Source organism: Prionailurus viverrinus, chromosome A3, assembly GCF_022837055.1.
Source record: "Prionailurus viverrinus isolate Anna chromosome A3, UM_Priviv_1.0, whole genome shotgun sequence".
Classification (NCBI taxonomy): domain Eukaryota; kingdom Metazoa; phylum Chordata; class Mammalia; order Carnivora; family Felidae; genus Prionailurus; species Prionailurus viverrinus.
This window is the reverse complement of record NC_062563.1, coordinates 109,033,315-109,055,054: the sequence shown is the minus strand read 5'-3', so window position 1 is coordinate 109,055,054 and position 21,740 is coordinate 109,033,315. Positions and strand designations below refer to the sequence as shown.

Genomic DNA, 21,740 nt, shown 5'->3' with positions numbered 1-21,740 from the left:
AAAAACTGAACACGGACATCAACAGTCACACGTTTGGAAGGAGGTAGATTCTAGAATACAGGCAGGTTGCAAACACAAAAACCAACCCACAAAAAAATCCTCAGTGGAGAAAACTGGAATCCAGGATTGATGTATTATCTGAAATGCCCAGTTTCCAATTAAAACGTTATGAGGGATGCTAAGCAAAAGGAAAGTGTTTCTGATACTCAAGGGCGGTGGGGGAAGGGGGTGGGGGAGAACAAGTCAACAAAAACAACAAAAATCGATTCCCAACAGACTCTTTTTGGGGGATAGAAATTGACAAGATGAACCTAAGATTGGTATGGAAACTCACAGTACCCAGAACAGCCAAAGCAACTGGAATAAAAAGAAACTGGAAGACTTACAATACCTGACTTCAAATTTTACCATAAAATTAGAGTAAATGAAAAGAATATGGTACTGGCATAAAGACAGACATATGTATCAGTGAAACAGAATGGACAGTCACGAAATGACCCTTTTATTTATAGTCAATTGCTTTTCACAAAGATGCAATGGCAATTCAATGAAAAAAGAAGATTGTTTTCAATCATTTCAATAAATGATGCTAGGACAGTTGGTGTACATATGTAATAAAATAAAAACAAAAACAAAAAAACTTAAGTACCTCACACAATATACCAGAACTAACTCAAAATGCATCACAGATCAAAATGTAAGAGCTACAACTGTACAACTTCTAGCAAAAATTAAGAGAAAAATCTTTGTGACCTTAAGTTAGGCAAAGATTTCTAAGATCCGACACCAGAAGCATGATACATAAAAGAAAAAAATTGATAAAATGGAATTCATCAAAATTAAAATCTTTTGCTCTTCAAAAAAACTGACCCAGTAAGAAAATGAAAAAACAAGACAGAGTCTAAAGAAAACATTAGATAAAGGATTTGTATCCATGGGGCGCCTGGGTTTGCTCAGTCGGTCAAGTGTCCGACTTCAGCTCAGGTCATGATCTCACGGTTTGTGAGTTAGAGTCCTGAGTTGGGCTCTGTGCTGACAGCTTGGAGCTTGGAGCCTGCTTCAGATTCTGTGTCTCCCTCTGTCTCTACCCCTCGCCTGCTCACACTCTGTCTCTCTCTCTCTCAAAAATAAAATAAATATAAAAAAAAAAGGAAAGGATCTGTATCCACAATACATAAAGCATTCTTACAACTCATCAGGCAGCCAGATAACCCAACTTAAAAATGGACAAAAGATTTTAAGTTAACTCTACCCCAACATGAGGCTTGAGCTCATGATCCCAAGATCAAGAGTTGTATGCTCTACCAACTGAGCCAGCCAGTCACCCCAGAAATGAACAAAAGATTTGAATAGATATTTCACCAGAGAAGATATATGAATGTCTAATAAGCACATGAAAGGGTGCTATTAGTCATTAGGAGATGTAAATTAAAACCACAATAAGATACCACTATGTACCCACCAGAAGGAGTAAAAGACAAAGAGTGACAATATCCAGGATTGATAAGGATGCATAGAAACTGGAACTCTCACACATTAATGGTAGGAAGGCTAAATGGCGCAGTCCCATTGGAAAACAGTTTGGTAATATCTTAAAAGTTAAACACAAATTTAAAATAAAAGTTAAACAGAAACAGCACTTCCACTCTTTGGTATCTATCCAGGAAAAATAAAAATAGGTCTATACAAAGACATGTATGCAAGTGTTTATAGTATCATTATTCATAAGAGCTCCCGTTAAAAACAATCTAAATGCCCATCAACTAATGAATGAAAATCCATGCAATGATATACTTGTTCAGCATTAAAAGGAAAGTATTGATTCATACTATAGTGTGATGCGCATAAAAAAATAAAACTGAAAACATATGCTATGTGAAAGAAGCCAGACAGCTCCCCACCCACACACATATTATATGATTCCATTTACATGAAATTTCTAGAAAAGGCAAATGTACCCCTGAGAAGGACCCAGCATCTCCTCAGTGGTACCGCTGCCCAAAATGCAAAGCCTGAATCGGATCATGAGGAAACAGTATACAAATTTACTCTGGCATCCTACAAATAACTGGCCCGTGTTCTTAAAAAAATGTTAAGGTCATAAAAGACAAAGGTCAAAGAACTGTTCCAGAATGAAGGAGACTGAAAAGATTGAAAAGGAAATGCAATGCAATGTGTGATGCTAAATTGAGTTTTTGAATGGGATAACTATAAAGAATTATACTTGGGCTAATTGATGAAATCTAAATATCGGCTGTGGTGCCACCTGAGTGGCACAGTTGGTTAGGTGTCTGACTTCGGCTCAGGTCGTGATCTCACAGTCTGTGAGTTCGAGCCCTGCGTTGGGCTCTGTGCTGACAGCTCAGAGCCTGGAGCCTGCTTCAGATTCTGTGTCTCCTTCTCTCTTTGCCCCTCCTCCGCTGTGCTCTGTCTCTCTCTGTCTCTCAAAAATAAATAAATGTAAGGGGCGCCTGGGTGGCTCAGTCGGTTGAGCGGCCGACTTCGGCTCAGGTCATGATCTCGCAGTCCGTGAGTTCGAGCCCTGCGTCGGGCTCTGTGCTGACAGCTCGGAGCCTGGAGCCTGTTTTGGATTCTGTGTCTCCCTCTCTCTGACCCTCCCCCGTTCATGCTCTGTCTCTCTCTGTCTCAAAAATAAATAAACGTTAAAAAAAATTAAAAAAAAATGTAAAAACAAAAAATTAAATATTGACTGTGGAATAGGTACTGAATTTCCTGATTTATGTAATCCGTACTGTGGTTATGTAAGAAAATGGCCTAGTTCTTGGGAAATATACCTGAACTATACGTAAGGGTAAAGGGGCATGATGTCTGTAGCTTACTCTCAAAAGGTACAGACAGGAAAATTAATATACATGTATTTATACATGGAGAGACAGGAAGGAAATCATAAGACAAATGGAGCATAATTAATGAATCACATAGATGTATGGGAGTTCATTGTACTATTCTTTCAAGTTTGAAATTATTATATCAAAATGCAGCTATTTAAAAAACCTATATATGGTGGGACTGAAGTGTCTTAACTCACTTTTCTCCTGCATATCAACTTCCATTACACCAAAGACATCTTTCTCAAACATCAATATCCTCAGATGTTGCCTTTCCTCAGAAATGTCCTATGGCCTCTAATGCCACAGAATAAAGTTCAGATTACAATATGATATTTACAGTCCTTTACACTCTGGTCCCAATGGACCTTTCCCACGATGCTCCTCAGATTCTTCCCCAGACATTTTCAGATCTGTCTCTGCTTATGCCACTGCTGGGAAGGTCTGACCCTGAAATCCTCATCTTTTGCAATTCAATTCAAATGTCCTTTCTCTTAGCCTTCCCCAACCCCAATCTTTCTCTGCACACATACTGTGTTCATGACTTCCCCACTCCTTTTTTACGCATTATTCATTACATCCGACTTGCATCCTTAGCCCATCGACTGGCACATGGCAGGTGCTCAACCTATTGAAGTCCTTCCGTAATTTTATTCTCTAACCTTTCTGCTAATTATGTGAAATCACTCTCTTTTAAGCAAAGGAAATAATCACGTTTTGGTTGTTAATATAGTATCTGGGCAGGAAATCAAGATTAAGCAGTGATATAGCTATTGCCAGGGAATAGATGAAATTGGTTGAAAATATTTTTCACTGTCCTTAGTGACCTTCTCTCTCTCTCTCTCTCTCTCTATATATATATATATAATACAATATATATATAGAATACTATATATATATAGAATACTATATATATATATATAGAATATATATATAGAATATATATATGTGTGTGTGTGTATATATATATATATATATATGTATATATATATATATATATATATATCTTGGCTATGGGGTCTCCTGACTTCACAATTTACCAAATATCTGTTAAATTCATGAAGTTCTGTGTACAAAGGTAAAAACAGATATACACTTAGGCCCACTGGTAAATACAGAAAGATGGATACGATACTTGAGTGGATCATTAAATTCTTTGAAAGTTTTCTTTTTAATTTCCTTAGTCTTAAGGAAATGATGCACACAGAAACAGAGAAAACACTGGGAGGCAGATTGTTTTCCATGGTTGTATCACAAAGCAGGTCCTGAGGGCTCAAGCAAGCCTCTGGAATGCGCAGGGGGAAGAAAAACAAAATTAAGAAACAGGAGAGTAATGGGGTGAAAAAATACTGACACATTTCCTGAAGTTTATAAGAAACTGGTGCAAATGGTGGCGTTAGGAATTAGGGGGAAAGGAGACCTTTTCAAGACCAGGCCAGACCAGGTGGATTCTGCAGACTTCAACTCACCATGTGCTATGTTGTTAGTAGTGTTTCCAGTGCAACCAAACTTGCAGTATTCGTCTTTATAAAACTGACCCGGAAAGTGGGCTACAAGACCCATCTGCATCTATCTTATGAACATAACCCTGAATTACAGAACCTCGAAAGTACACACACCTGTTAATAAGCTTGTCTTGGTGATGGCACAGATGAATTGAAAGCACTCCCCAGGAAACCAGAAGACCATATAATTTATATAACCCAAGAAACTAATTTTGTTTAAAAAAAAAAAAAAACAACCACCACATTTCATCTGTACGCATATCTGGAAGCGTGGCATAGTCCTCTTTATTTCCAGGCCTCTGAAGAGGTCTCGACCCTTCAATGGCAGTCCAGCCTCTCGGCCACACAAGGGTCTCCCAAAGCGCGGGTGCGCCCCCGCCGCCGCTCTGCCACCTTCCCGCCGCCGCTCGCCACTCCAGGACCGCATCTCCCTCTAGCTCCTAGGGAGCCGCAGCGGGTGGGGCGTGAGGCTGGCGGGAGCACCCTGTCACCTCTAGCCCCTCGCCCCCACCCTCCCCGTCCCTCCGGAGGCTACCAGAAGGGAAGGCAGCCCGCTCCCCTGCCCTCGGGAACTCTCCCTTCTCTGGGAGCGTGCGAGCAGACCCCACTTCTCTCGCCATCAGCCCCTCGCGCCAGCCCGCAGGCCCCCGACCCACCGCTAGCGCCTCCACTTACGGAGCGGACCCAGACCGTGGCGACGTAATCTCGCGCAGCCCCGAGCGGCCCCAACCCGGCGGGGGTCGCTGTGCGCCGGCAGCCACCCGCACGGCGACGGCGGAGCGGAAGGCCACGGCGTCTCCCGGGCAACCGGACGCTCAGGGCGCGCGGGCAGGGCGACTTCCGGAGCGGTCCCCCCGCCCCGCCCCCGCCGCCGCCCCTGCTGCCGGGGAAGCCGTGGACCCGCCGCCTTGTGTCGGTGGGCAACGTCTGGCAGGGCCGCAACGTCGTAGTGCAGACACAGGAGAAGCTTCTTCTCTGGAACCCCGAAGGGGCCCCGAAGAAGGCGCTCAGGAAATATTTAAGCTACTTGTCCAGTAACACTTGATTGTACGAAGTCCTGTTCCTCTCCGAGTCCTCAAGAGCACTAAAATTAAGCGCATGTAAACGTTGAAAGGAGGCTGTTTCCTTGCCCGGGCGGAGACCTTCAGTTTGTCAGATCCTCTGTTATTAGTACTTTTCAGTCCTGCTTTTATTGTCCAAATAGCTTTTCAGCAAACTTCTGGAGGCTTTTCCGTGACAGGCAGCTATTAGCTATGGTACACGTTGCTGCCGTTTTCATAATTCAGCGAGCAGGGTAGTAGTATGTGGAGCTGATTCAGAGAGACCAATTTGCCAGCCAGTGAGGAAGCAAGTCAGGCAAATAATGTGATGAACACTGGACAGTATCATTTTGGGCAAAGCTTACTCTTCTTGTTTCCAAACAGGAACTTAAAAATGCTATGTTAATGAGCACATACATACTTTGTTTAGCATCAGTACAATGCTCCCCATCATGCCGACTGGGGTGGCCATACTTCCCCTTCTTCCTTCAGGTCGCTCTACTCCCTTTTTCTCATCTTCAGTTTTCCATTGCCTTCATTTGCTTAGAAAACAAAGCCAGAAATGTTTATCTCCTTTCTCCTTCAAGACCAAGCATACCCTCAAATCTACCTCAACTCACATCTACCCATTTCTGCCTTCATCATGCTGTAGAAAATTTTCTCAGTAAGGACACAGGTGATCACTACGCGCAAACCCAGCGGCCTGTTTCCATGGTCATGTGTTCCATCTATGAAGTTCCTGAAACTATAGACTACTAGAGCTCCTTTCTCGTGGGGAAGCCCTCTACAGTCAGGCCCAACCTGTTTTCTAGCTTCATGCCCTGTTGCTGTGCTCCAGGCACCTTAAACTCAGCTGCATGTATCACCACTGTTCCTTGCACCTGCACTCAAGATCTATCTAGCCTACAGCTTGCTACCCTTTTCTCCTGCACTTCATAAACTATTCATCCATCAACAACCTGGATTATATAGAACTTTCTGCATAAAGGCTTTCCTTCTCCCAAAGCAGAATTCAGTGCAGCCTTTTGTACCTTTCTTTATTGCTTTTCAACCAAATGGGCTCCTTGAATACTGGAAATGCCGCCTTTTCCATCTTTTCTCCAGTGCCAGTGAAGTGTCTGGATACACTGAAAGTTATCAATAGAAGTTCGTTAAATAATGGAGTCTCTCTCTCTCTCTCTCTCTCTCTCTCTCACACACACACACACATACACACGTCTTTGCAATGAGTTTTGACTAGACTTAATAAGCTTTAGTTGTAATTTTATGCAAATCCTTATTCTAATATAAAACACTTTGAATAAAGAAAATGCTTTCTGACAAAGCAAAAATAAATTAAGACAGGAAGTTAATTTCTCTTGTTGCAAGACACAGTGAGAGTCAGAATTTGGAATCCAACTCCTGGTGAAAATAAATCTAATTTCCTGGGGGGAAAATGCTTATATTTTAGAGGGCAGTGGATATATATAATGCTTGTATTCTGTGGAATACATACTTTAGTATGGTACTTAAAGAGTATGCACTTTGAACCAAGTGGCCTGGGTTTAAATCCTAGCTCTATCACTTACCAGCTTTATTCTTAGGCAAGTTATTTAAGCTGTATGTGCCTGTTTCTTCATTTGTGAAAGAGCATTAACAATACCTACTCACTGGGCTGTTGTGGTGCTCTAGTGGGAGAATCTATATAAAGCATGTAGGATAGCCACCTGGCACACAGCCCTGGGCACTTACCATATTCCCTCAAGTCAGGCTCTTAGTGCTTACCTAGTATTTTGTATAGCACACATTTTCATCTCTTTCTAACAATGGTGAAAACTGCTATTTGTTCTTTATTTCCTGATCTCTTCTGAAATCAGTGGCGCACTTGCAAGCTGAATGATGGCAATGGGCCCAGAAACAACCAATCTCATCTCAACACTAATGTCTAAGAAACTAGCTCACAAGATAGATTGTTTAATGAAGATAAAATAGTTTCCAACATTTAGGTGAGTGGCTCTTTTCCTTTTGAGTGAATAAAGATCCTTAGTCAAAACTTACCAGGTAGAGCTACAAAGTTGCATTTTTAAGGGTCATCAGATTATTCTGAGGCATGTGATCCTTGGACCACCCTCAGAAAACTGATTTAAATTCAAGTCAACCAGTGTTTCCCACATAGGGGCTGCACATCAGAATAATCTGTACAACTTTATAAAAATAATATGTCACTGGGCCTCATCCCCAGGGAGTGATTCCAGGGGTCCACATTTTTAAAAAGCCCATGAGTGACCTACAAACCAGTTGCATTTCTGGGAAGAATTCTGTTTGACAATTAAATATGACGGTTGAATCTTTTTTGAGATGTGACCCTTTATGTAACATATAGGACTCGGAAACTAGAAAAAACTGGCCCAGAAAAAGGATCGACAGCCTTGTCAATAAATGCCAAGAACAGCTCTTGATTTCTTGAAAATCAATTCCATGAGTCTCTGTTTTTCAACAAATTGATGATAATGTTATACCTATATGACTTAGAGTCATGTTTTTAAATAAGGAAACTGTTCTAGAGTCAAGTAAATTACCTAAAGTCACAGAGAAGGGTAGTGAAACTAGCAAGAGTAGAAATGGCGCCTCACGACACACAATCCAGTTCTTCCCACCCAAGTGTCCCCTTCCTTAACCTCCAGAACTGCATTCCCCAACACTGTCCCCTTCCTTTCTGTAACCCAGGAGTCGACAACATTTTCTATAAAGGGCCAGTTGGTAAATATTTAAGGCTCTGTAAGCCATACAGCTTTCTCGGAACCACTCACCTCGGTCACTGTACAGCAAATCCAGCCACAGACAACACATAAACGAGTATGTGGCGTGGTGTTCCAATAAAACCTTATTTACAAAAAGCAGATGGTGAGCAGGATTGGGATGAGGAACGTTTGCCGACACCTGCTTCCTAAGACTATGGATGTTTTGATCTTCCTCATCAGAAAGTTGAAGATTCTATAGATGATGCCCCTTTATGAAACTGAGATGACAGATCAAATAAAAATATGATCTGAGGGACCAGAATGGGTATGCAGAATAAGTAAACGTTTTTTTCTCCTTAATATATTTTAGTCTTACTCTATACAGATTAAGCCAGATAACAAGCTACTGTACAACCGTGTGTTAAAAAACATGTTTATTTTACACTATGTACAATCAAAAACATATTTAAAAGCATTATCAATTAAAATAAGTGAAGACCATAAATCACAATTTAGTTTGTTCCTAGTGTATATACCCACATTAAAATATAAAGAACATATACCAAAAAAGAGCCAGAGTGTGCATTTTTGCTAAAACTTGGTATATACATATTCCATTGGAAAAAAGCAATCAAAAATGACTTTAAACCAAAGCTAAGTTCCTGTGATGTGTAGTAACCATTATATTGTTTATATGAGGTAGTAACTAAATTATTTTGGCCATGTATTAATACTCTAAGTCAAAAGAAATAGGAAAACGAGCATAAAATAAGGCCAACCAAAGTAAAAATCCCACTAGAAATTTGAACCACTCCACTCGATGGAATGTTATAGTTCTTCAACGTGACTATACGAAATGTTTAGTGTGGACTCTAATAACGCTGATTTATTCTTTGTGCACACTGTAATTCTGACAACAATTGCAGCGTCACTATTATAGGTACCGCTATTCTGTGATTCAAAATTTTTTCAAAGGTATATTTTTAAGCACGAACAATCTTACAGGATTCTGCTTAAATATAAAAAGACCAGTTACTACAACAGGTGGTTAATTGGTTTGTTTCACATAGAAAACAATCCAAAGACATTTAAAAAAGATGTCGTGGGGCCAAATGCATATTGACATTGTCACAGCTTACTTTTGTGACTTAATACATCACGTATCAATACTCTGTGCAAATATAAACACCAGTGTACTTGCATTAAAATTAAAAACAAGATTATAAAATGATTATAGCCTCCATTACAATTTGGAAGTTACAAGATTTATATTCATATTACTAAATTACATATAATAAAAATACAATAGTGTTAAATGTACTGTTTCATTGCCAGCATCCCGTTTTGTAATATAGCCACACCCAAGAATATACTAAAGAATTCTTAAAATATTAACCCCAATTGCATTTTCATCAACATTTACATCTGTACAGATAAGACACTCACTTGTACATCTCATAAAAGTACATTATCTACATAAATTCTTAGTGTATGTCTTCAGCAATATGAAGTTTCACAGAAAAATACTGCCTATATGTACAAAGATTACATTAACAATGAATTAAGCACTTGTGTGGTTCAATATGCTAAATATATCCATACCACTTAAAACAGAAATTTCCCCCATCTTGTCTCATGCCACAATAAATTACAAGTAACTGAAGCCAGGTCACTGCAGCCTTTGTACAGCTTCAAGCATTCGTTAATGTTGCCGCGGTAGTGTCCTTCTTTTCTGGCGTTAACTGTCAAAGCACAACATTTCTCAGTAACTGTTTTCATGACCCGCCAGGATGTATAAATTGCTATTTGCTGTGGGGTTATCAGTTGGCCTACTTTCCAAAACCACGACCCTAAAAGTAATAAACAAAAAAACATGTAGCAGAACAAAGTTATTCTTGAAAACTAATGTCAGCAGAAAGAGTTTCCATTACTTCTTCATTTTATGCCTCTATAAAATACTGTTTATTTGATTTGTGGGCAGACCATCATTTGCAACTCATTATAGTTAAAGAACCAATTCCAGCTCTGGTAAGTAATTTTGCTGCCCACCACCTCCCACCTCTAAGCCAGTGCTGTTTTAAGAGTCAGGGAGCAGGGGGGGGGGGTGGGTAAACCTGTGTTTGGAATAATTTTGAGGAACTTAATTCTCATAAAGTATAGAACAATCTGTCATTCAAGAAACAGGAAATATATCAGAATAGAACCTAAAAATTCTATCTGGCGCTAAAACCAAAAAGTTTTATTTGTCAGCATATGGTATTTCTTCTTTCTTGTGCTGTAAATCACACTTTGGACAGCACCGTAATGCAAAATTAGTACTGACAGATCTATATATTCCTGTTACTTGGAACAGCAGGTACATTCTCAAAGGCTTTATAACTTCCTGACTTGTGGATTCTTTGGTGTGAAAAATACAATGTTGAATATATTACTGTAGAAATTTCAGTTCCCTTGAAAATGAAATCAGTTTCATGCTGGATTTTATAAAACACATTTAGTACTATGTTTTTAGTACAACCCCTTTCCATACCTGTCGGATCCAAGCAGCCTAAAAATTCTTGTGTTATCTGAAATTTCTTGTGTTACCTGTTCAATTAAAATATAAATTTAATTTCCAAAGTTAAAGGCACAAAATTTTATATGGGCATTTAATTTATAACTCTATCAAAAAGAAACATAATTCCTAAGATGAAAACAGATCCCTCTATGACTGTTAACTTGTTAAGTCAGCACAGAGATACGTCAATTTGTTAGCCTAGGAAAAACATGGCTAATTTCGAATTAATCCTAAAATAGGAGAATAGGAAAACCATTTACTTATTAAATTACAGACCTTGAGGTTGCTGGAGGGGAGGTGGGCAGGGGGGAGGAGCTAAATGGGTGGTGGATACTAAGGAGCGCACTTGTTACGATGAGTACTGGGTGTTACATGTAAGTGATGAACTGCTAAATTCTATTCCCGAAACTATTATTACACTGTATGTTAGCTAACCGGAAGTTAAATAAAAACATAACAAAACAAAACAAAATTCTAGACCTCAAGGGAAAACTTTAAAAGCAAGCACCCAGTCCATTTATTTAACAAAAACCTTTTGTCAGTTAGGTTAATGCTAACAGCAAGGCCACTGCAGCAGCCAGCCACTTTGATCGGGCCCTTTTACTTTTAAAAGGCTGCAGTGTGGCATGATGGGACAAACTCAAGACTGGAATTTGAATCCCACTTACTAGCTATGACACTGGGCAAGGTACGTAATTTTGTTGAAAATGGTTTTGTCTTCTGCAAAACAGGAGAGAAAATATCTACTCTGCGGTAGTCTTGTGCAGTATTCTTAAAAGTATCAGTGGGTATAATGCCTAGCTATGGGAGTGCTCAACAGAGGATTTTTCTTTCCCATATCCACCCCCCACCCCCAGTCTCTTGAAATAGTGTTTTCTGATGGCATACAGCCTTCAGGAAGTCTTCAGTGTGACCGATTACCAGCTGGAGAGTTAAAGGTAAGTCTACAGAAGAAAGAAAAACCCACTCCTTTTGCTTATTGAACGCGAAACATTCCAAATTAATGTCATGTCCCAGTAACTTCTCCCCATTGCATTAGTACCTCTACAATTAGTTATTCTGGAAACATGAGGGATTCTCAACTCTTTTGGAACCCAGCACACCTGAAGGATACAACATGCTCACTTCAGTAATCGTGCTCATGACTGATCTTCGACATGTTTTTGGACAAGCAGTACTCAGTAAGGGCTACCGGCACACTTTGAAGAAGCCCCTCAGGTGATTTTGGGGGCAACCTTGTCTTTTTGTAAAAACTGTTCTCTTGTATCCTGCCTATGGTGCCTTTCTTTCTCTGCCTAGTGTTTATTAGTTGTTGACTGTTCTTAATTCCCTGTTCAATTTCCACAGATGATTTTAAAACATCTTCCTGAGAAGTGAACCCTCTTGTGGGAATTACTGCTAGGAACATATTAGCCCGAACTGTATTTTCTCTAAGATTTTATTTTTAAGTAACTTCTGCAACTCAACGTGGGGCTCAAACTTACAGTCCTAAGATCAAAAGTCGAATGCTGTACCGACAGAGCCAGCCAGGCGCTCCTTGGATTTTTATCGAATACTTACTGTAAATCAGGCATTATGCCAATCACATCGCATGCTTCCTTTCCCTTAATCATCCCATGAAGTAATAAGTACGATTGTTATCTCCCATTTGAAAATGAAAAGGAGCTAAGTGACATGCCACGGCTATACGTACTAAACTGCAGGGCGGAGAAACGAACCTGGCGTCGCAACTCTGGAACTCATGCTGACGGTCGCTCTACTACACTGCCCACTTGGTTGTTAGAAATGCTCTGAGCTCAGAATGACAGACTGGGGCATAAACGAGCTTTCTTGCTTGAGGAGCCGAAGGTTAGTTTCGTTTCCCTCTAATGTTCAAGTGAAAGTTATACTGCTGAGACTGATTTGGGGGTACTGGGAGAGTTTCTGGTTTCACTTGCCTATAATATTCTCGGGGCCAAGTACAATGTCTGTAACCCCAGCACTCTCTGGTGGAAATGGTGAGCTGAACTGACTCACAAGACTTGCGAGTTAAATCGTTCCTGGAGTTAAATTTAGGTAGGAAGAAAAAGGGCAAAGAGTCTTATAAATGCCAAGTGAGGAGGGTTAAGAGAAATAGGAGGCAAGGTGGCTGGAGAGGAATGTGGGATCCTTGACTTATAAGCCTGCTCTGGTCATCATTTCTGAAATCCAAAGTAGAAATGGTGCCTCAAGACGAGGAGAGCCAGCATCTGCACTCTTGTTCCAAGGGATGGGCTGGGAGAGTTGGGAGAGCTGCGAGGAAATCACTTTTAGCAGTATTAGGAAATTCTTGTCCCGAATATAAAAGTGAGTATGTGGTTACACACAAAATGCGCACTGAAGTCGTTTGGGTGAATGCAGAAAGAGAGGTGGCTGCAGAGCACACGCTATGAACCTCGTCACCAGACTGAATACACTGAACATCAACAGCGAGCATATCAAGTATTCCTCGTATCCATTAGGAACTTTGCAAAGTTAAAGAAAATTGTTTGAAGTAGAATCTGATAGTTTCATGCCTATTTAATGGACATAATTTTTAAAAGACTACTTACCTCATTAGATCTAAAACTTCTACCTTGCATTCCATGTTTCCAGAAAGCTAGCACACTGTCTTGTAGGCAAACTAGCAGGCAAGAACAGCTCAGTTACTGTTAATAGTACAGAAGTTCAGCCGATAAGCACCATTCTGTCCCTCTATCTTGCACAGCAGTACTTCCATTAAGAACTAATGTCAGCTATTCCATGTTTACATGGCATCTTTACTTTTGAAATTAAAAATATACATATACCAGACAGAACTGATTCATCTTTTGGCAAGAAAAAAGATTCGTTGAAAATATTGTTTTGTTACAGAAATTTTTTGTTTTAAGAAAACATTATAAAATGTTTCAAACATACCGAAAAACATGAGAAGAGCACAGAAACATATGCATCTACCATTCAACTCTCAAATCCTGACATTTTGCCATTATATGCCTTTCGTTTAAAATACAACCAAATTCAGCCAGCACCTGAGTACAGCCCGAGCAGCTGGCCCCGTCCATTCCAGGCCTTCCTTTCTCCCTGACATATCCGCTATTATAAATTTGATGCTTGTCATTCTCATGCATGTTTTTACTATTACTACACAATAGCAAACTTTGTATCAAATGTTTCCGACTTTCATACATGGGGTATGGTGAACATTTGAACTGTTTCTAGGTTTTTGATCTGTAATAAACATTCTGTACCTCTTCTTTAATACATGTGCAAATTTTTCTAATTCTAGAAACAGAATTAATGGGACACAGGCATACTTTTTAAAAATTTTAGTTTTGCTTTTAATATTTGCATATTTAATACATATTTTTGTGTGTATTCAGTGAGGAAGACATCTAATTTTATTTCCTACAGATAAGCAATTGCATCAGCATCATCTGCTGAACAGTCCACCATTTTCCATTGACATATTTATGCTATAAATTTCCATTTACATGTAGGTCCACTTCTGAGCCTTCTCTTCTGGTGCCACTCTTCTACTTTTTTATCCGTCTGATCCCACACTGTGTTAATCACTATAGCTTTATAAAAGTTCCAATACTGAGTAGGGCAGGTATTCATCCAAATTTATTTTACTGTTCTTGGCCTTTGACTCTTTCACATGAATTTTTATTTTTTTTCCTTTTTTTTTTTTTAAAGAAATTTATTCTTAAGTTAGTTAACATATAGTATAGTCTCAGCTTTAGGAATAGATTCCAGTGATTCATCACTTACATACAACATCCAGTGTTCATCCCAACGAGCACTCTCCTTAATGCCCATCAACCATCAGTTTGTTCTCTGTATTTAAGAGTCTCTTATGGTTGGCCTCCCTTTCTATTTATATCTTTCCTTCCCCTGTGATCATCTGTTTCTCAAATTCCACATATGAGTGAAATCATGAGATCTTTCTCTTACTGACTTAGTTTGGTTAGCGTAATACCTTCTAGTTCCATCCACATTGTTGCAAATGCCAAGATTTCATTCTTTTCCATCGCTGAGTAGTATTCCATTGTGTATGTATGTATGTATGTATGTATGTATGTATGTATGTATATATATATATATATACACGTATATACATACACACACGTACACACCCCACATCTTCTTAATCTATTCATCAGTTGAAGCACATTTGGGCTCTTTCCTTAATTTGGCTACTGTTAATAGCACTGTTACAAACACTGGGGTGCACATGTCCCTTTGAATCAGCTCTCCTGTATCCTTTGGATAAATTCCTAGTAGTCCAATTACTGGGCTGTAGGGCAGTTCTATTTTTAATTTTTGGAGGAACCTCCACACTGTTTTCCAGAGTGGATACACCAGTTTGCATTCCCACCAACACAGCAAGAGGGTTCCCCTTTCTCCATATCCTCGCCAACACCTGATGTTTCCTGAGTTGTTAAGTTTTAGTCACTCAGACTGGTGTGAGGTGGTATCTCATTGTGGTTTTGATTTATATTTCCCTGATGATGAGTGACATTGAGCATCTTTTCATATGTCTGCCAAATGGATGTCTTCTTTGGAAAAGTGTCAATTCATATCTTCTGCCTATTTCTTCACATCTGGATTGTTTTTCGGGTGCTGAGTTTGGTAAGTTCTTTGTAGATTTTTTATACTAATCCTTTATCTGATATGTCATTTGCAAATACCTTCTCCTATTCCGTTGGTTGCCTTTTAGTTTTGTTGATTGTTTCCTTTGCTGTGCAGAAGCTCTTTATCTTGATGAGGTTGCAATAGTTCACTTTTGCCTTCAGAGACATGTCAAGTAGGAAGTTGCTGTGGCTGAGGTCAAAGAGGTTGCTGCCTGTTTTCTCCTGTAGGGTTTTGATGGTTTCCGGTCTCACATTTAGGTCTTTCATCCATTTTGAATTTATTTTTGTGTGTCACATGAATTTTTAGATCAGCTTATCATGTGGCACAAATCACTTTATTGGGATTTAAAAAAAATGTTTTTTAATGTCTATTTGTTTCTGAGAGAGAGACACAGAGTAACCAGGGGAGGAGCAGAGAGAGAGGGAGACACAGAATCTGAAGCAGGCTCCAGGCTCCAAGCTGTCAGCACAGAGCCAGACGCAGGGCTCGAACTCAGGGACCGCGAGATCATGACCCGAGCCAAAGTCAGATGCTTAGCCAACTGAGCCACCCAGGCGCCCCGGGATTTTTATTTAAATGAACCAAATTTGTGGTTTAACTTATAAAGAACTGACACCTTTCTCATATTCACAGACACGGTATAGTTCTTCATTTGTTCAAATCTTTTATGCTTTCAAACAATAACTTGGAATTTCCTAGATAATGGTCTTAAACATATTTTGATTACATTTATTTCCAAATTTCTTATTTTATTGCCATCGTCAGTGAGATCTTTTTTTCTATTAATTTCATAATTACTGGCATATCAAAAAGCTATTTATTGGTGTGAGTCATATCTACCAACTCTGAATTCTCTTACTAATTCCAGCAGTTTACTCAGAGAGCTATACAGTCCATATAATCATATCATCAGCAAAAAAGGATCTTTTACTTTTTTCTAATCCTCATAGTTTCCTTGTCTAGTAAGACAATGTCAAATGTGATGATAGCACATATTCTTATCTTGTTCTTGACTTTAATGGCAGAATCTGACCATGAAACATGAATTTTTTTAAATTATTTTTTTAAGTATATTTTTTAAAAGTTTATTTACTTGAGAGAGTATGCACGTGTGCATGAGGGAGAAGCAGAAAGGGAGAGAGAGAATCCCAAGAAGGCTCCACACTGTCAGCACAGCGCAAGACTTGGAGCTCGATCCCATGAACCATGAGATCATGACCTGAGCCAAAATCAAGGGTCGGATGCCCAACCAACCTAACCACCCAGGAGCCCCAAACATGAATATTTTTAATAGGCTTTCCTAGATGAAGAACATTTCCTTTTATTGCTAAGTTGCTGAGAAGTTTTTTCTTAAATCATGAATGATCTGGATTTTACTCAATGCTTTTTTGTGCACCTACTGAAAGTTATGTGACTTTTTGCTTTTAATATTTAATGTGCTATATTATATATTACATAAACAAGTTTTCTGATGCTGAACCATCTTTACTTTCCTGAAATAAACTCTATTATACTTGATGGTGTGGAGTTCTATTTACTATTTTGTTTCAGATTTGTTCAAATTCTGCTTTCATGAGAATGGATTCTTTTGTTTTCTATACTAACCTTGCTTGATTTTAGTATCAGTGTTAAACACTGATTTGTTCAGCATTCCTTCTTTGTCAGTGATCTGAAATAGTCTGTACAGGATAGGGATTATCTCTTTTTAAGGGTGGATAACAGTCTCCTATAAGGATGTCAGGCTTTATGTGGGGAGAGTCTTGATTACTAGGCACCTCAAGCAAGGAGCCAGGCTCTGGCTCCCACTTCCTACAGGATACTTTTAGTCTTCTTTATCAGAAGGAGCACAGCAGGCCTACATATTGCTTTGAGTTTCTGTTCTTTATTTATCTTATTCTTTGGCTTTGGCTATGAGTTTTTAAGCACAGATTCCATTTTATTTATTTTTATTTATATATATATTAAAAAATTTTTTTTAACTTTTTTTATTTTTGAGAGACAGAGAGAGACAGAGCAGGAGCAGGGGAGGGGCAGACACGGGAGAGAGGGAGACACAGAATCAGAAGCAGGTTCCAGGCTCTGAGCTGTCAGCACAAAGCCTGATGTGGGGCTTGAACCCACAAACCGTGAGATCATGACCTGAGCCAAAGTCAGACGCTTAACCGACTGAGCCACCCAGGCGTCCTGCACAGATTCCATTTTAAAATCGTGAAGAGATTTCTCTCATTTTATTATCAGCATTTGCTTGCTGGAAGAAGGGCATTCTACTTGGAGGAGACAGTAAAAGTAGAACCAGGAATAAAACAAATGAACTATCTGTCCTTGGCCCTACCTCTTTATATATGTGCAAATATCTTTCATTGATAATGAAGAGCAAAAAAATTGTGCCTAGTTAAATACTGAATTAGCTCTCATTCATATTCCCAGCACCATCTGTGATCCTTTTTACCTCATTTTTCTGGAATGTAATCATTTTAATATTTACTTACTTATTTAATTTAATAGATAAATTTATTATTTAATAATAATAAATAAGAGAAACAGAGAAGAGCAGAGAGAGAGACAGAAAGAGAAACAGAGAGAAAAGAGCAGAGAGAGAGGAAAGAAGAGAATCCCAAGCAGACTCCATGCCCAGTGCAGAGCCCAACACAGGGCTGGATCTCATGATCATGAAATCATGACCTGAGCCAAAATCAAGAGTCAGATAACTGACTAAGTCACCCACATGCCCCTGGAATGTAATAATTTTAGAATACTGAATATATAAGAAATCCTTTTTCAGAAAACACCATAGTCCAGCAAAATGTGAGAATGAGATAATGGAATCTCCTTCTTGCCATTTTCACATTTTGCTCTGGTCAGCAGATACAAGAGCAGAAGTACAACAGAGTACGCTAAGTACTAAATTTTATTTTATTTTTTTTCAACGTTTATTTATTTTTTTTGGGACAGAGAGAGACAGAGCATGAACAGGGGAGGGGCAGAGGGAGAGGGAGACACAGAATCGGAAACAGGCTCCAGGCTCTGAGCCATCAGCCCAGAGCCTGACACGGGGCTCAAACTCACGGACCGCGAGATTGTGACCTGGCTGAAGTCGGACGCTTAACCGACTGCGCCACCCAGGCGCCCCAGTACTAAATTTTAAAGTACTTATAGGGAAACTCCACAGAAGTTTGGAGGAAATGGAAATTCCTGTGTTATGAAAAATGGTATTTATTTCTTTTGAAATGTCAAATCTGTAAGGAGGACAACATTATTTCTAGATGTCAGTTATTAAACTATTTTAGGGAATGTATAAAAGTGAAGACTGATGTTGACTTCATATTCATTATGCCCTGTATTGTAAAAAAATGTATTCTTAGTAATATACTTCTATAATCTCAGATAATTATCAGGTAAGATATTTTAAGCAGCTCTTACTGCAATCAAACCAGAAATATAAAACTTGCACTTACCTATTGATTCAATCTGGAAATCAAAGGTGAGCTCAGATGATAATTTTCTGCTAGATTTTAATCTTCCTTGGAGATTTACTATTTTTATACAACCTAGAGACGGGGAGGGGGAGAGTCACTCAGAAACTAAGATAAAAGGAAGGTGTTAAAATAAGATGTTCATAAATAAAAACTTACAATCCAAGCATACAAGAATGGTATCTCTCTCCAATTGGGTTACGTGAGTAACACTTGTCTGTGGGCTATCTGTAACACAAACAAACTCAATAAACTGACACAAAAAAAGTAATTTTGAAAGCACAGAGACCTAAAAACAAGAATTCTGAACATCACTGAATCTGAAACAGACATAAATTTTTAGCTATACATATGTACTGGCTGAGCCAGGCTGCTTGGGTCTAAACTCTGATGCAAGTGCTGAAGGAAGTCAGGGCTCACTGGAACGCTAACTATTGTCATTACTGCTGGTGATGTCATTATTTTCACTCATATGTGAAATCAGGAGTATAATCCTCTATATTATAGTTATGACTGATTTCTGCTTTTAAACTCAGAAAGCCAGGGACTGCTTTGTATATCACATGGTAGTATCCAGCACCACATGCAATAATTATTTACTGAGTGAATGAATCAGAAGGACAAACAAATCACTTCAAGTACCAATGAGTTAAAAGAAATACTGAAGTATTTTGAGAAGTATGAAATATTATCAAAATGCAAACAGGCATCATTTTTTTTAATTAAGATTTATCAAAGTTCTTATAAACTGGGAATTTTTTTGTAATTGTTTTTTAATGTTTGTTTACTTTTGAGAGAGAGAGAGAGAGAGAGAGAGCGAGAGCGTGCGTATGCACACGGGTGAGGGGCAGAGAAAGGGAGACACAGAATGTGAAGCAGGCTCCAGGTTCTGAGCTGTCAGCACAGAGCCCGGTGCAGGGTGTGAACTCACGCATCACAAGATTATGACCTGAGCCGAATTTGGACGCTCAACTGACTGAGCCATGTGGGCGCCCCGAGAATGCTTTTGAAAAAAATATTATATTTATTTATCAATCAATATATACATATATACATATATATTTGTATACACACACATATATATGATATAGATCTGTATCTGTATCTATATAGAAAGCACAAGTGGAGGAGGAGTAGAGAGAAGGAGAGACAAGAATCCCAAGCAGGCTCCATGACATCAGCGCAGAGACCAATGTGGGGTCCAAACCCATGAACTGCGAGATCCTGACCTGAGCCGAAATCAAGAGTTGGACGCTAACCAGGCACCCCCAAACTGAGAATGTTTAAATGATTTTCCACGAAGTGAAAAGTAGGCTACCCCAAACTTTGTACGAACATCAAAACTGAAACTGCTGATCTACAGGCCTTTGTTTCTGGCCTTATGTGTCCTTGAGAGTGGGTCTGATGACCTACAGTTACTGTTTTCTACTTCCTATAGTATTAGTCTTAGGACATCCAAGGCCTGCCGTTAGACCTTCAAATGTATTTTAGACCTGGTACGTCTGTAACCAACCAGAGCTGAAAGGACACGGAACAGGCCTCCTGGAAATCAGATCTTTGTAGCTCTTACATACGTGGGTGAAAATTAACAATCTGAACATATCTATACAATCGACTTCAGTTCAGGAAGCCAGGCTAGCATACCAGAGAGAAAGTCAGGAAAATAAGGTTTTACCAACTGCTTGTATCAATTAGTTCCCAAACACTAGAATCACCCAGAGATCTTTACAAAATACTGATGCCTAGCTGCCACGTCTAGATATTCTTATTTAATTGGCGGCGTATGTGACTTGAGGTATCAGGAGTTTTAAAACTTCCCAGGTGGGCTGTACAGTGCAACGCAGTTTAGGAAACCAATGACTCAGAATTTCATATGATGCAAAACTCTAACCATACTTTCTCTCATTCAATTTTTACCTTAGCATCTCAAAACCAGAGATGAACTGTAGTTATCATACTTAGTTTCTATTGTTGGGATGAGCACTGGGTGTTATAGGTAAGCGATGAACCACGGGAATCTACCCCAGAGACCAAGAGCACACATTACACACTGTTATGTTTGCCAATTTGACAATAAATTATATTAAAAAAGAAAAAAGGAAATCTAATGTTAATTCACAAAAAAACCTTCCAAAAAACAAAAAAATCCAACTCCTAATAAAGTGATTTCATTACAGTAAGAGAATGAAATCAGAAGGTCCTTAGAATGAAGCTGTACAAAATTCTTCTGTGCAGAAATCAGGCCCTTCATTCAACAATTAGTAGAAAAGGATTTAAAATTAAAATGCTTGGGAGAAATAAGGTATTAACTGAAATCCACTAACAATAAAATATCAATCACCCAACAATGCCTTCCTATTAAGCAGGGAGGAAGAGATCAGGAAAGCAGGAGTGCACCCGCTGTCTGAAAGGGTAGATAGGTGTCTAAGAGAGAATGCAGAACAGAGAATTCGAGGGAGCCAAGGAAGCCACATCACGTTGTCAAGGGCCAGCCATGTTTTCCTTCAACAATGTGTCCTTAAAGGAAAGCTGTTTCAAGTTTCCTGGGCTTCAGGAAGTCATGTAATTGTCTCTAGGTTTTTGTGAATGTGTTTGCGAGGGCTTTTTTTCAGTGTCAAAGACCCACAACTCTAAGTTTTTTCCTTTTGTGAACACTCTTTTAGGCTTCTGACAAACTCCTGACTAATCAATATTTATCAGCCAATTGTCTTCTTAATATTTCCCTAAGAACCCAAAGACCCTGACAAAAGGCCTCTGCAAGACCTTTAAAAATTGCCTTCTTGGGGTGCCTGGGTGACTCAGTTGGTTAAGCGTCCGACTTTGGCTCAGGTCATGATCTCATGGTTCATGAGTTCGAGCCCCATGTCTGTCTGGCTCTGTGCTGACGGCTCAGAGCCTGGAGCCTGCTTCAGACTCTGTGTCTCCTCTCTCTGCCTCCTCCTCCTCCCCTCTCCTCCCCTC

General features: G+C 39.3%; 2 protein-coding genes across 5 annotated transcripts in view; both read right to left on the bottom strand.

Annotated features, from left to right (window-relative positions):
* The window catches only part of CDKL4 (cyclin dependent kinase like 4), a 59,369-nt gene extending 50,983 nt beyond the window's left edge, over nucleotides 1-8,386 (bottom strand). Inside the window, exons 1-3 of one of the 2 annotated variants that reach the window (XM_047851187.1) lie at nucleotides 8,184-8,386; nucleotides 6,426-6,521; nucleotides 5,030-5,936 (exon numbers count right to left, since the gene is read on the bottom strand). The gene's annotated coding sequence lies outside the window, so the exon portion shown is untranslated. The remainder of the gene's footprint in view (nucleotides 1-5,029; nucleotides 5,937-6,425; nucleotides 6,522-8,183) is intronic. The other variant, XM_047851188.1, reaches the window with a different exon arrangement.
* A 147-nt stretch (nucleotides 8,387-8,533) lies between these two features.
* MAP4K3 (mitogen-activated protein kinase kinase kinase kinase 3) overlaps nucleotides 8,534-21,740 on the bottom strand; it is a 204,989-nt gene continuing 191,782 nt past the window's right edge. For all 3 annotated transcript variants that reach the window (XM_047851984.1, XM_047851986.1, XM_047851987.1), the window contains 5 exons: nucleotides 18,939-19,007; nucleotides 18,762-18,854; nucleotides 13,242-13,312; nucleotides 10,645-10,700; nucleotides 8,534-9,964 (listed from right to left, as the gene is read on the bottom strand). In XM_047851984.1, the coding sequence (XP_047707940.1) occupies nucleotides 9,877-9,964; nucleotides 10,645-10,700; nucleotides 13,242-13,312; nucleotides 18,762-18,854; nucleotides 18,939-19,007 (377 nt within the window). In that variant the 3' untranslated portion in view covers nucleotides 8,534-9,876. The remainder of the gene's footprint in view (nucleotides 9,965-10,644; nucleotides 10,701-13,241; nucleotides 13,313-18,761; nucleotides 18,855-18,938; nucleotides 19,008-21,740) is intronic.